This window comes from Monopterus albus, unplaced genomic scaffold, assembly GCF_001952655.1.
Source record: "Monopterus albus unplaced genomic scaffold, M_albus_1.0 scaffold130.1, whole genome shotgun sequence".
Classification (NCBI taxonomy): Eukaryota; Metazoa; Chordata; class Actinopteri; order Synbranchiformes; family Synbranchidae; genus Monopterus; species Monopterus albus.
The window spans coordinates 1059802-1072839 of record NW_018128010.1 but is presented as its reverse complement, the minus strand read 5'-3'; the positions used below and the strand labels follow the sequence as shown (position 1 = coordinate 1072839).

Sequence of the window (13038 nt, the reverse complement as noted above, 5' to 3'; positions counted from 1 at the left end):
TCAATAAATGTATCTAATCTGTTATTAAAGAGTTTTTCCAGAATTTTTGAAAATTGTGACAACAGAGAAACCGGTCTATAATTTGTGAAGTTGTGCTTATCACCAGATTTATACAGTGGAATAACCTTTGCTATTTTCATATTATTGGGGAACTGACCAAGTCGAAACGACATGTTAAAAATATGGGTTAATGGTTTGCATATCCCCTCAATTGCCCATTTGTTTGTCTTCCAATAATGGAGTAATTTATTTTTGTAAACCAGAACACAGCACATGTTCAATATATGATTAAGTTGTACTGGCTAGTCTATTGATAGCATGTCTGTATTTGCAGGCCACTGCGGGAAAACATTTGCAATACTTCAAAGATTTGTAAGCAGCGCTGTCCCAAACACCAAGTGGCTCCTTGTTGTGGATGATGACACACTAATCAGGTACATTTTTATTATGTTTATGTTAAAGCTTTTTCTCAAACAGTGTGTTGTTCTTCATAAGTTTTTTCAAAGGTTGACAGACTGTTTATTCGCACAGATTCTATCTCACAGCCACAACAAAAGTGAAGAAATGAGAAAAGTAATTTTGGAAAAATGGGTTCCAGAGATATCATCACCCTGTCGAACATCTGAAACGCTCAGTATATAAATTCAAATCCAGCTGGCTTCACTTTATATCTGTCAGGTTGCCCCTTCACATGGAAGGATGGGTGGGTAATAGTGCCTGAGGGAGGGCAGTTATTTCAGCCTCTAAATGAACAGTGGCCCATGTGTATGATGTCGATGAGCGTGTTATGAGTTTGATCTGTGCTTTTTGCAGCATCCCCAGGCTGCAAGTCTTGCTGAGCTGTTACGACCCCTCTGAACCAGTGTATTTAGGGGAGAGGTACGGTTATGGTCTGAGCCAAGGTGGCTACAGCTACATCACAGGAGGTGGAGGGTGAGTTTCATGGCTCAGATGCTTGAGGAATGCTGATGAAAGATGCAGACACAGCGGAGGGGCTATAAAATGTGTAATGAAAAACCTGTAGTCTGTAATTTACAGATAAACAATTTCAGTTGAGCTGGAAAGTTTGTTACTTCCTTAAGGGATATTTTGGTTTGCAGGTTGAATTACCGTAAGGATACAATGACTATAAAAATATGGATTAAATAACCACAAAATACAGCAAACATGTAGTCATTAGTTGATAAGACACAACAGCAAATCAAGACATAGTATTCACACTACATCAGGGGTTTTCAGCTGATTATGAGCAAGGGACCACCACTGTACCAACAAAGCAACCTGAGAACCACTGTTGTGTGGTGGGTAGACTGGATGAGCACTCTTTTAATCTTGGAAGTCACCTTGGCTTTTCTGACTTTTATATATTTGCATGAATTTCATGATTCACAAGCTATAATTAATACATGGAAATGTGTTTTAAAAAGTAAATTCTATTATTGAATGCATAGTCATGTACCACCTGCAATGCATTCAATAACCACCAGGGGGCCGCGGACCACTGCCTGAAAATCCCTGCACAATGTCATATAACTGGTAGTTACCACAAAAAAATATATAGCACACAAATAATTACAATTCCATAAGATCCTGCAGACGTGGACAAGAAGCACAAGTTATTTGTCAGCTGTCAGTGCTGGAGGAAATCTGAACTATAGATAAATCCTGAGCTGTGAGTGAGCTGTGAGAAACTGTCTAGGGACAGTTCTGTTGCTATGACACTTTACAACACTGCACCTGCCAGTTTTCTCAAAAGTGATATCTTTTAAAAACAGTTTTGAGTGGCAATGAGTGATTTTTCTGGCAGCCAAAGATTTTTTTTTCTTCCATGGTTAATTGGTTTTCTCATGTACATACATCAGAGAACCATGAGAGAATTCTTATGAACATACATGTCGCATCATTGCTGCACAGATCTCTCTCTGCCTTTGCTTTGCAGTTTGACTCCCTGTGTCACCCTTTCACTGAATGAATAAATAATAAGAGCGCTGAATCTTAAAATGAAAACTGAAAGATGTACATATCACTTTCTGATTTGCTGATCATTTCCTGTACACTGCAGCTACACTGGCTGTTACAAATCTGTTTTCATATTTCTAACGTCCATCTGTGTTCCTGTAGGATGGTGTTCAGTCGGGAGGCTGTGGTCCGACTTCTGAACAGCGGCTGTAAGTGCTACAGCAATGATGCGCCAGATGACATGGTGCTGGGAATGTGCTTCAATGCTCTTGGACTTCCTGTCACGCACAGTCCACTCTTCCACCAGGTTGTGTTCACTTTCATACATTTTCTGTGTTTCACACCATGTGATTTGTACATATGGTGAGACAGATAAAGGTTTTTAAAGACAATGGGAGGGATAAAATACTTTTAAGTCATTTTGAATCATCATTTGACATCGCTTCACTTATAGGTAGTGACCTATGTGATGACTTTTAATGAATAAACTGCAGGAGCTGGATTTCATCACAGGTCTTACAGACTCATCATTCAGAGACAGATAGAGAGACCTCTGTCTTATTTGTAGTTCACAACACAACTGGCTGATATCTAATATTTAGAGGCTCTGCACACCCACATGGGTGTTCAGTTTTTCTGGCTGATTAGACTTCCACTTGTGCCGCATTTTTAGTCATATCTTAGATTCTGCAACTATCCACACCAGACTCTGATGTTGTAATATTTAGTTGGCGATATCAGGAATTTCTGACAGCAACAACATCTCTCATTAGGCAAAAAGGCCTAGAGGAAAAATCACAGATATATTGGTAGTTACATTCAAATAAAAACTAGTATTACAGCTTGTTGAGAAATGCCGCATCATGCTACAATCTCATCATTAAGGATAGTGGAGAATGGAAATTTACATGACTTGTGTTAGTGTGTACTAGTGTTCATGTAAGCAGAGATTTGAAGTGGTTGGTTTTGTGCTCTGCATTAACAATATAGCCATGCATCTCTTAAAATAGGGTTTAATTATCTTAAACAACAAATTGAACTGGCTGACGTAAGGCATCATATTTGGATTTACCGTTTTCAGGCCCCACCCAAATGTTAAGTTGAATATATCATAGCTTTCAGAAAAAAAATCTGTGTTTCCCATATTTATAACTTGGATGTGGACATAAACAAAAATCTGACTGGTGATCAAACTTGTATTTATGGTAATTCCACTCTGTCACAAATGTGTCGTTACATTGGATTTAACATGGCAGAGCTATGCTAGGACTTATGTGAAGCTTATTGAACGCCATGTACCAATAGACAGTTTTCATAATATACATTTTGACTTGCCATAGTTGGAAAAGCACAGGTGTTGCTAAAAATGTTAAAAATAACGATAAGGTTGGCTCGGGTGCAGTTTCCCAGTGAGTCAGTCACAGTGAGCCAACATGCACATTATTTGTTTTCACCTGTTTTTTTTTCTACTGTGACATGTCAAAATGTCTTGGTGTAATTTGTTCTAGCCAAACAAAAGGACAGAAGAGTGAGCAAGGTGTCCATCAAATGTGCATGCAGGACCTTTAAGAGGACATCAACTGATAAACCAATATGTTCATTTAACCACTAGATCACAGTGTCAGAGAATCACCCAGTAAAATAAACATATACATAAATACTGTTCTGTTTTCATTACGCGATATCTGGTGAACATACAGTAACTTTCACTTTAATGTCTTCGCTCTTGCTCTCTGCAGCTCCCGTATGCAGTCTCTTGTGACTCCTTCCAAATATAAATTACTGTACTTAATCTTACCTTTCAGGCACGCCCAGAGGACTATGCCAGAGACTTCTTAGCTCACCAGGTGCCCATCTCTTTCCATAAACACTGGAACATCGATCCCATTGCTGTTTTCAACAAATGGCTTAAAGATGACTTTAGGGCAAACCCTTCAAATGGACTTAATAAGAGTGATAAGACTGAGTTATAATAATTTGAAGCACATGAAGGGCCTGTATAAATATCTTTGTAAGTACAGTGTGTGTGTGTGTGTGTGTGCGTGCATGGGTGTTTGTGTATGAGAGAGCGAGTCATGAATTATGGAGCCCTTCACAGATGTAAATGTTTTTGTATTGTTGATGTTGAGCTTATTAAGAAGGACCATGCAAGCATATGTCCATGTCTTAATATGTGAGTGTGTATATGTGTATATTTATATCCTATGAACAATCTAAACTTTACAGAGGTGCATATCTTCTTTTTTGGGAGACACTGTATCTTTCAAAAAGTATCACTAATGCTGTACAATGTGCTCTATTTTGGCATAAAAGTATAAAAATTTGAGACTCTTACTTTTTTTATTCACTGGAGATCTGTTTGAGGCTTTAGTTTAAGCCAGTAATCAATAAATTATTAGGCTGTTAAAGGTTAATTGAGGCTAAGACTAGGATAGTTAAACAACAGTTTGAACACCGACTGGTGTCTAAAGCATGCTGAAGCTTTGTAATTACTCCCAGAATGTACACAACCCAACATGTAGTTTCACAAAAGAGTCCAGCTGCTGCTCAGGCAGATAAACATTTTACCTTTACTTTAAGCTCACCTCAACACCCTTACTACAGCCACCTATTTTTCAAGGCTCAAAACATGGAAGTACCTGCTGCCTTATAATGGTCACAAAGGTCTAAACAAAACCTTAGGATTGCTTCATATCAATTTAACTGATCTAATGAAAATTTGAAATGTTATGTGAAAGCTCATTACTGCCATTCTGTGAAATGCACATTATAAATAACAAGCTGTTCCTCTACTCACAGATGTTTTTGGTGTTGTGTAGCTAAATTTACACTGTCCTAATGGAACAACAGGCCAGCTCAAGTCCATGTAAAGTCTATTAGCCTCAGGCAACTGACGCAGTGCAATAAATCAAGTAGACATCTAACACACTTATGAATGGTAACCTATTTGAATGAAACAAGTTTAATTCCTAGTGGGGCTCACTCAGACATGGAGTGATGAGTGGTGGAAAGATGCTGCTTGGCACTGAGAGAAGTCCTCTGAGGAGGTCCTCACTATATGTTTGCTATGCCAGCATTTCTAGTGTGTCAGCAACAACATCCCAGTCAGGCTGGACTTTGGTGTTGAATTTCATTCACCCTTCTCCAAAATATTGAGGGAGGAGGATGAGTGTATAGCTGTATTTCATCAAATGAAGAATCCTTCATGTTCTGTCCCGATAGGAGTCTTGAGTTGTTGCTAGAATTTCAGAATGTGCTGCAGCCCCTCAGAGAAAATTTCACCAGACATTCAAAGAAAAGTCCCCCCAGATATTTTTCAAAGAACTGGATGGTTATAATTTCTTTAGATCTGTCCACACTGCCAGGCATAAAAAAAAGCCTTAAGGGGAAATTCTTTATTTTTATATTTCATTTTTTTGGCACAGGATATGAAATTATGATTTTGAAAAACACCATGTGTAACTTTGAATTTTGAACTCCCATGCAGATGAATTCCAGTTGTCGCTGAAGAAAGGATACAATACAGTGTCCTCAGCAGAAAGGACTTTAACTTTGTGTCCAAATGTCTTTAAAACCTCAGCAGCTTCAAACACGGCTCTGAGGATCATTTAAGCCACAGAAGGGATTTTGCATATGTTTCAAAAACATCAGATGCCTACAATGCATTACCTAATTCCAGTCATTTGAATAATACTTCTCTTGAAATGTATGTTCCTTTTCTGTTCTTATTTGCTATTTTCTTCTTCTGATGATTGGAATAAGTGTATGAGAACCAGCGTAGTTCAACTTATTCTCTGTTTTTGTGCCAAGTCAAAAGGTTGATTAACTAACATTAGAAAAATCTAACCATGCAGAGTTTGTGTATTATGTGCAGATTTTAAAATGCCTGCTCACAGCCACTCTAATACAATGGTGGTTGTTCGTTTATATATTTACTGTAAATTCACTGAAATACACTGAAAATGCCTCTTTGTCTTTTTCCAGTGCCCTGGTTTTCCTTTGGAACTGTTTTATACCAAAACAGTAGTCCCAACAAAAAATGTGGACAGTATGTTTGTAATTTGTTTGAACTAGCCCTTTAAAATAGGGAGAAGTAAAACTGGCTTTGCTCTTACATTATTTGGCTTTTTCCTCCATTTGAAGCAGTTCACTAGATTCTATTTGAACTGTTCAGAAAGTTCAGGTTCCCAGTTAAAGTAAGTGGAGATGTGGGCTCATATTGCCAGATTATTATACAGTTTATTTGAATAACAGCATGTGTGAGCCCTGGAGAGTCATGGCTCGAGAGCCCCTGGAGGGTTTTGGATTTTCAGCTGGGGCTGTTTTAACATGTGTTTTCCTCAGAGGGTTCACTGTGCCCAGCTGGGTCTCCAAAATGGAGTGGATGAGAACTGCTGCTGTAGTCAATGTCGTGTCAAATCTCTCTGACACGCTCAACTCAGCTGAAGCTTTTAGAATCACTGTTTTCTCACTTAATGCTAGTCTGTTTTCCATCCCTTCAGCGAAACAACAGTGGCTTTAGCAAACCAATTACAAGACTTGAACTTCTTCCCAGTTACAGTAAATCATCTCAGGTTAAAATGCATACTGGTGAATCTATACAACATAATGTTCATATTTAGCTTTGATAGCATCATGACTCCACAGTATATACAAAAGTTCTATAAATGTAAATTTGTCTGTGGTTCCATTAATTTTAACCATTTCTGGCATTTTGTGACATGAGTGAAAAAGCAGGGTACTTGTAAATTAGAAAGACAAAAAAGTCAAACTGAAATGTAAATTCTATCTCCACACATTTCTACAGTATGTATTTTTAAAAACTATTTGAGTCAATAATTCTAATTTTCTGTCATATTGACAGCATAACTGTAGTTACATGTGCCAGGCTGAATCTTTTGGCAAGGAACACAAAGGAAGCACGGTTGTTGCTTTTGTTTGAACATCATTTCAGCCAGCTAAGGGGCTTGAATGCACACAGATGCATTCATAACTTGTGTTATGTTTTCTGATTAATGTGAGACCACTGCCAGTTACACTTTGGCCTTTCTGGCACCACACACACCTACGTGTAATGCCACATGTCTGAAAGTTAGCAGTTTGAAAATATCTTGTTTTGGCCTGGGGAAATTTGCCAGATACCATCCAATAAATGTTGCACTGATTTTGAACATTAGGCATTCAATAGGTGTTCCTCAGCAGGAGTCATCTCTATGTATGTCTGATAGGGATTTAAAAAAATCATGATAATAAATGTTGGCAAGCCTGGCAGATTAATTATTTGCTTGTGTATGTATAATTCAGCAGTGCTCTGTAATGACAATATGATTGTGCTTGTGCAATTTAGCCTCACAGAAAAAAACAACTCTTTGTCAAATATTGAGTTCTTTAAAAAGGCAGAGTAGTTAATGCAGAAGGTGTTAAACTTGTGTAGATGTGCTGTTAAATGGCAGGATCCACTTAAAGCCAGACCAAGGTCAGGTGTTGAAATTCAAAATACCACCCGCCCTTAAACATCAGTCATGCAAGATCGGTTTTATAGTTAGATCGATAGCAAAACAAATACTATGCTGTTATAATGTCAGGCTACTGATGGTGAATAAAATACTTCTGAATACTTCCTGCACCGACTGCCTGACTCCATTGTTTAAAATGAAACTCAATCAGCATCTTTCGCAGAGGAAATGAGCATCACACTCCCAGTCAGTCAATCACACGTGTACTATGTGCAGTGCATGTAACCTGGGACATGGATGCTGGGAGTAAATGAGGTAAGGACTAACAGCAGCTCTATTGATGGTTAGAGGTCCAGGGAAAGTATTAGCTTTAACAAGCTTAGTTTTGTTAAGTGAAAAATGAGTGGGAGCATTTTATAATTTCAGGTTTCACCTCCAGTTCCTGAAATTGTATGAGCTGCACAACTGGGGGTACAACACTGCTGCAGGGTTAGTGGAAAAATGTGCATTGCCGTCACGGAGAAAATGTTGCACTCAGCTTCTGCTTAGTACTACCTGGCTGTGTCTGTCTTGTTTGACTGCAGTCTGAGGATTAGGATGTGTTTGTCTATATTCTACACTGCATGGCCCTTGTATTTATATATTGCAGGCACAATGTGACTTTCTTTATCAGTGCCTGTGGGGTTTCTTTTGGACCTCCAAATTCAGAGCACCTCTCAGCCACATTTCTGGGGAACAATTCCAATTCTGAAGCCACTGTCCTTAACTGAGTCATATTATACTCAGGTACAGTAGTGTGTCAGAATAATATTGGTCCGCTTTCAGTGCAAGTAAGGATAACAGAAAGCATAGTTAGTCAGTAACGAGGAAATAAACAGTGCAAAACAGCTGTGCAGGTGCTGTGATGCTGTAATTGTGCAAACACTTCACATGGTGCAATGAAACTAGTCCAAATTCCTCCCACACAAGTTAACCCTCATTTATCTCTGAGACACAGAACACAGAGAAAAACGGCCACCTGTTCACTTTTATCTCTATATGAAATGTAATTATTTTGAGAAGTGTGGGAACAGTAAGTCAGAGAGGGGTTATCTCCATAAGTCACAGCTATCTAGCATGAGTAAATACCGCACTAGTTAATTTTACATTTTGTGGTTAAAAATAGGAGACAGCTATTTGAACATATCACTTGAAGCATTTCATTACCCAGAGAGTTATATGGTCATTAGTAAGGTGGCGATGATGACAAAGGTAATTCCTTTCCCACAGTCAGCTGTGAACTTTGACAGTACAGAGTGCTTTCAGTGTAATGTTTTGTATTGATTTTGTTTTGATCTCATAGATAAGTATTTATTTATTTATCAGCCAAAATGCACAATATAAATCACTCTTTTGAGGTAAAAGAGATTATGATTTGTGTCTGTGAACATTTGTCAGGTCTTTTGGAGTGAATGTGTTGGGTCATAATGAATAACAGTACCTTGAGCTTTTGACCTGTAGCCTTTTAGTCAGAATAATATGGTGTGGAGGCAGATGGGAGAAGGTGCAACATGCATTTCAATGAAGAGCAGAATATAAGTCCAGGAAGAATGTCAAATGTAAAATCTTTAAAATAATAATAATATTAATGCTGTTTTGGCTGCAACATTCATCTTATTACAGGCTTGTTGTTCGTGTTGGCCGCTGGTTCTTTGTCGTTCTGGTGCACGCTGGCTCTTCACTAAGCATGCTGGGCTACATTCTCTGAGCAGCTGTTAATTTGTGAATACAGTACCTTCTCCAATGAGCACTCTCTCTCCCGCTCTGTATGTTGACAACTATGCTGGCAAATATTAAGCAAATGAACAGCAGGTTTTTTCATGCACACTTGATGTACTCCTCTCATAGTGAGTGTCCAGAACCGACTGATGGTCCATTTTGATCAAATGTTTGTGCCAGTTGTACATTGGACTATTCTGATTTATTTTAGAATACTGAAATTGTTTTAGTGTCCCTTTTATCAAAAGGAGGACCCTGTTGTGTCAATAGCTAATTTAATTACTGATCCTGTCCTGGCCCTCCTTTGACACATACTGTAACAAATTGGATGCAGTCCTTTAAAATGTACCTACAGGTACAGTAGTTGAGTATAGCTAGACCACTGACCTGTCCAGGTTGTACCCCGCCTCTCAACTAATGTCAGCTGGGATCGGCTCCAGCCCCCTCATGACCCTCTTCGGGATAAGTGGTAAACAGTAGATAATGGATGGATGGATGGGTAGAGCAGTTTTTTATGTGAGAATTTACTTGTTTGTGAATGCTGTGTCTGACCTGACTCTCAGAACATAACAACTGCTGAGTCTCGAGGTAGAGATAATTGAAGTTGAACCCATTTCTTTTGATTGAAGTGGCTCGCCGACAGCACAACAGCACATCATGTAACTATTTAATAGTGCCTTCACGCTGAATGTTTCAAGCCAAAATAACTTTCAATTTCTTTGATTTATAGCCACTGCAAGATGCTGGCAAGATAACAGACTACAAAATTGGCCATTTTTAATTGGTATTTCACCTACAGTACCAAAACAGTAATGTAAGTGAGAGTCTTTTCTGTAGGGGTTTGCCTTCCTGTGGTGTGAAAATGTAGAGGCAGAGATGTTAGTCTTGTTCCGGTTTTATGAAGCCAGGTCACTTTTTAGCCCCTTTGTGTCTGGATTGGTCACAGTACTCCCATACTATGGAGTTATTTGAGTAACAGAAAGTGGTGGAAATGGTTTGGACAGAAAACATTATTTCCCTTGAGTGCTGGCATCTTTAGTTTTACCAAATGATGAATGTGAACAAATAATTATGGTGAATCCTCAATTGTGTTTGGAATTTTAATTAGGGCAATGAAACTGTCAGTGGATGCTGGCAATATGACTTTCTTATAATTCTCACATAGACGTGCTGCCAGCATGTTAGCAGGAAATCATACACATAACAGACACATGCACACTTACAGATTGTGTTTCTTGTGAGTGCTGGAATATCTCAGGATGCTCGTGGATACATTTATTCTGTCAATCACTTTAAATCCACTTATATCAGTCCAGTACTGCTACAGTAATGTGCCCCTGTGGCCTTTAATATCACTTAAATTGCATTATCTTTATTGTCAGCACACCCTCACTGCTTTGTCATCATCTTCCGTGATGTAAATTCAGTTTCTGTTTTGCCCAGAGTCCACCAGCATGTCAAGTTTGCTAAAGGAGGGGAAGGTACACTGGGTTTACTGTGTGTCTATGTCGTTGAGCTGGTGAGTAAGAGGGCACTCATTCCTTAAGACCATATGGTGTTTGTGCATTAATCATATGTTTAGTTTTAGTTTTTAGTTTTTTGCACCTATTTATTGTTATGCACTCTCTCCTTATGTCTGGTAGTGTTGCACTGTCCATGACAAGCCACAAGGAACAACATTTTGTTTCCCTAGTCTATATGTATGTCCTGCATGTGTGTGGAAATGATGATGAACCTGAACCTTGGATTGCTCTGGTGTCATGCAGCTCCATATAGCAGCCATTAAGCCAGAGTGCAGAAATAGATCAGGAGAACGTAATCAAACATGACATTTAAAGCAGAATGGCGCTCTGCTGTTTCATCTATTCTCTTTGCTCATGGACTTTTGTTTTGTGCATTATTTCACTGTGCTTTACTGTAAAATCCATGTTGTATTAGCAGTGTATGACTCCAGGTACAACATTTGCTTATGAGCACTAAATAATGTATAATTCAGCCTGATGGGAATATTGATATCGATTAAAACCAACTTCTTTTTTATCTGATTCTAATGAAAAGTCAAGGGTTCACCAAATTTATTCATCTTCATGCTGAAGACCAACTTTGTGCCAGTCCTATCAGAACTTCCTGGTTCATGTTTTTATTTTGATGGTTGCACTTTTTGTTTACTCGTCTCACGTTTCTTTGTCTGTTTCTGGCTATCACCTCCCGCCCGCACCTGTCGCCCACCAGCCCATCACATCGCCTGCATCCATGGTTTAGATAGATGTTGCAGTGGATAAATGAAAACTTTGACTTTTGGTGGTGCTTAAGGAAAAGGTCAAGGGAGCACCAAAGTTATTACAGTTTATCCTTAGGGCACCGTAAACCTCTGGACAAAATTTCACGACAGTCCACTCAAAAGTTGCTGAATTATTTCAGTCTTGACCAAAGTGGCGAACCCACCAACAGACATTCGGAGAGCCATGCCACTAGCGTGACTGGAAACCTTATTCCACTCTTGACTGAACACTTTACAGTTATTCTCTTCAACCTATTTACCATAAAAGGCAGAGTTCAGATGCCAGTAAGCTATTCCTTATTGCTTGTTTTAACCTTCTCACTTACACATGGTTGCTTTGCCAAAATGTTGATGAGTTTGTTGTACTGCTGTCACCTCTGGACTGAAAGGCTTTGTGGTCTGTTGAGTGTTTACTTACCTAAAGCATTATTAAAAGAAACATCACAGCTGTAATTAGTAGTGCATTTTATGCTGTTAATTGGAAAGGATATTGCATTGGAATATGAGCCAGTATTGTTCAGTTGTGATTGATTTATTTAAATAGATGTTCATGAGTAATAGCAGCATTATAAGTGCTATGAGATCCCTGAGAATATATTGTCTGGGATATGTTGTCATTTGTCTGCATTTGCTTCCCTGCAAGTGTACTCTGTGTAGGTGAATGTGTCTCTTAATAATATTAGTTTACATTTATCTTGGCATCCGTTAGAGATTTATAGCCACTGATAGAGACTGACTGAAGATGTCCAATTTGGTTATGTGAGGCAAATTTGCATAAAACACAAAAGGATGATACATACTCCTACACTTAATGATTTGATATCACTGCCCTTCATTCTTCAGATTTGTATTCACTTAGTTTAGGAGACTACTAGAGGACAAATTCGACTTTGTACACTGAAACATGCTGAGAGCACTTTACTAACGGTGACACCTACAGATACTGAGACAGATGTTGTAGGTGTTGCAGCCTGTCAATGACAAATACAGTTAGAGATTCAGTTTGATATTATCCGAGGCCTCCCAGCAACATACTGTACAGTGTTATGCCTGTTGTCTAAGGGTGTATTTAAGAGTGTGTGCCTGTTTTATAGTGTCTGTGATGTCTTTCCAACTGTCAGTTCAATATAATTTTGAAAGATATAGGTTGATTTTCTGGGGAAAGTATGTCCACCTCTGCTGTAAACTACTCGGAGGTTAAGCTTAAAAAAACTGAAGTAAAGGGGCACAAAACATAATGAACAGTGAGAATCCATCTGCCACAGCTAATCTAAAAGTATAGGTCTACAGTACTCGTGCATGTTGCTACTTGTACTGTCATGTAATTGTTACTTTTAATTTGCATTATAATGTTTTATCTATCTGTGTGCAATGTGTTAAGCAGTTTGAATTGCTGTTGTGCATGAAAATATGCTATATAAATAATCTTGCCTTGCCTGTATGTGCATCCAGACAGATTTGATCTGATTCTGATGACGCATCTCAGTTATTTTGAGCTATACCATACCCAAGAATAACCTCTTTCCAGTTACTGATTTTATAAACTCATCTGGGCATCCTCTTTCCTTCAGATAATCCTGACTG

At 38.6% G+C, this 13038-nt stretch overlaps 1 protein-coding gene across 1 annotated transcript in view; it reads left to right on the top strand.

Moving 5' to 3' along the window:
- b3glcta (beta 3-glucosyltransferase a) overlaps window positions 1-7526 on the top strand; it is a 55304-nt gene extending 47778 nt beyond the window's left edge. Inside the window, exons 12-15 of the mRNA XM_020613128.1 lie at window positions 335-434; window positions 814-933; window positions 2122-2266; window positions 3765-7526. Of these exons, the coding sequence (XP_020468784.1) occupies window positions 335-434; window positions 814-933; window positions 2122-2266; window positions 3765-3932 (533 nt within the window). The 3' untranslated portion in view covers window positions 3933-7526. The remainder of the gene's footprint in view (window positions 1-334; window positions 435-813; window positions 934-2121; window positions 2267-3764) is intronic.
- Window positions 7527-13038: the final 5512 nt, after the last annotated feature.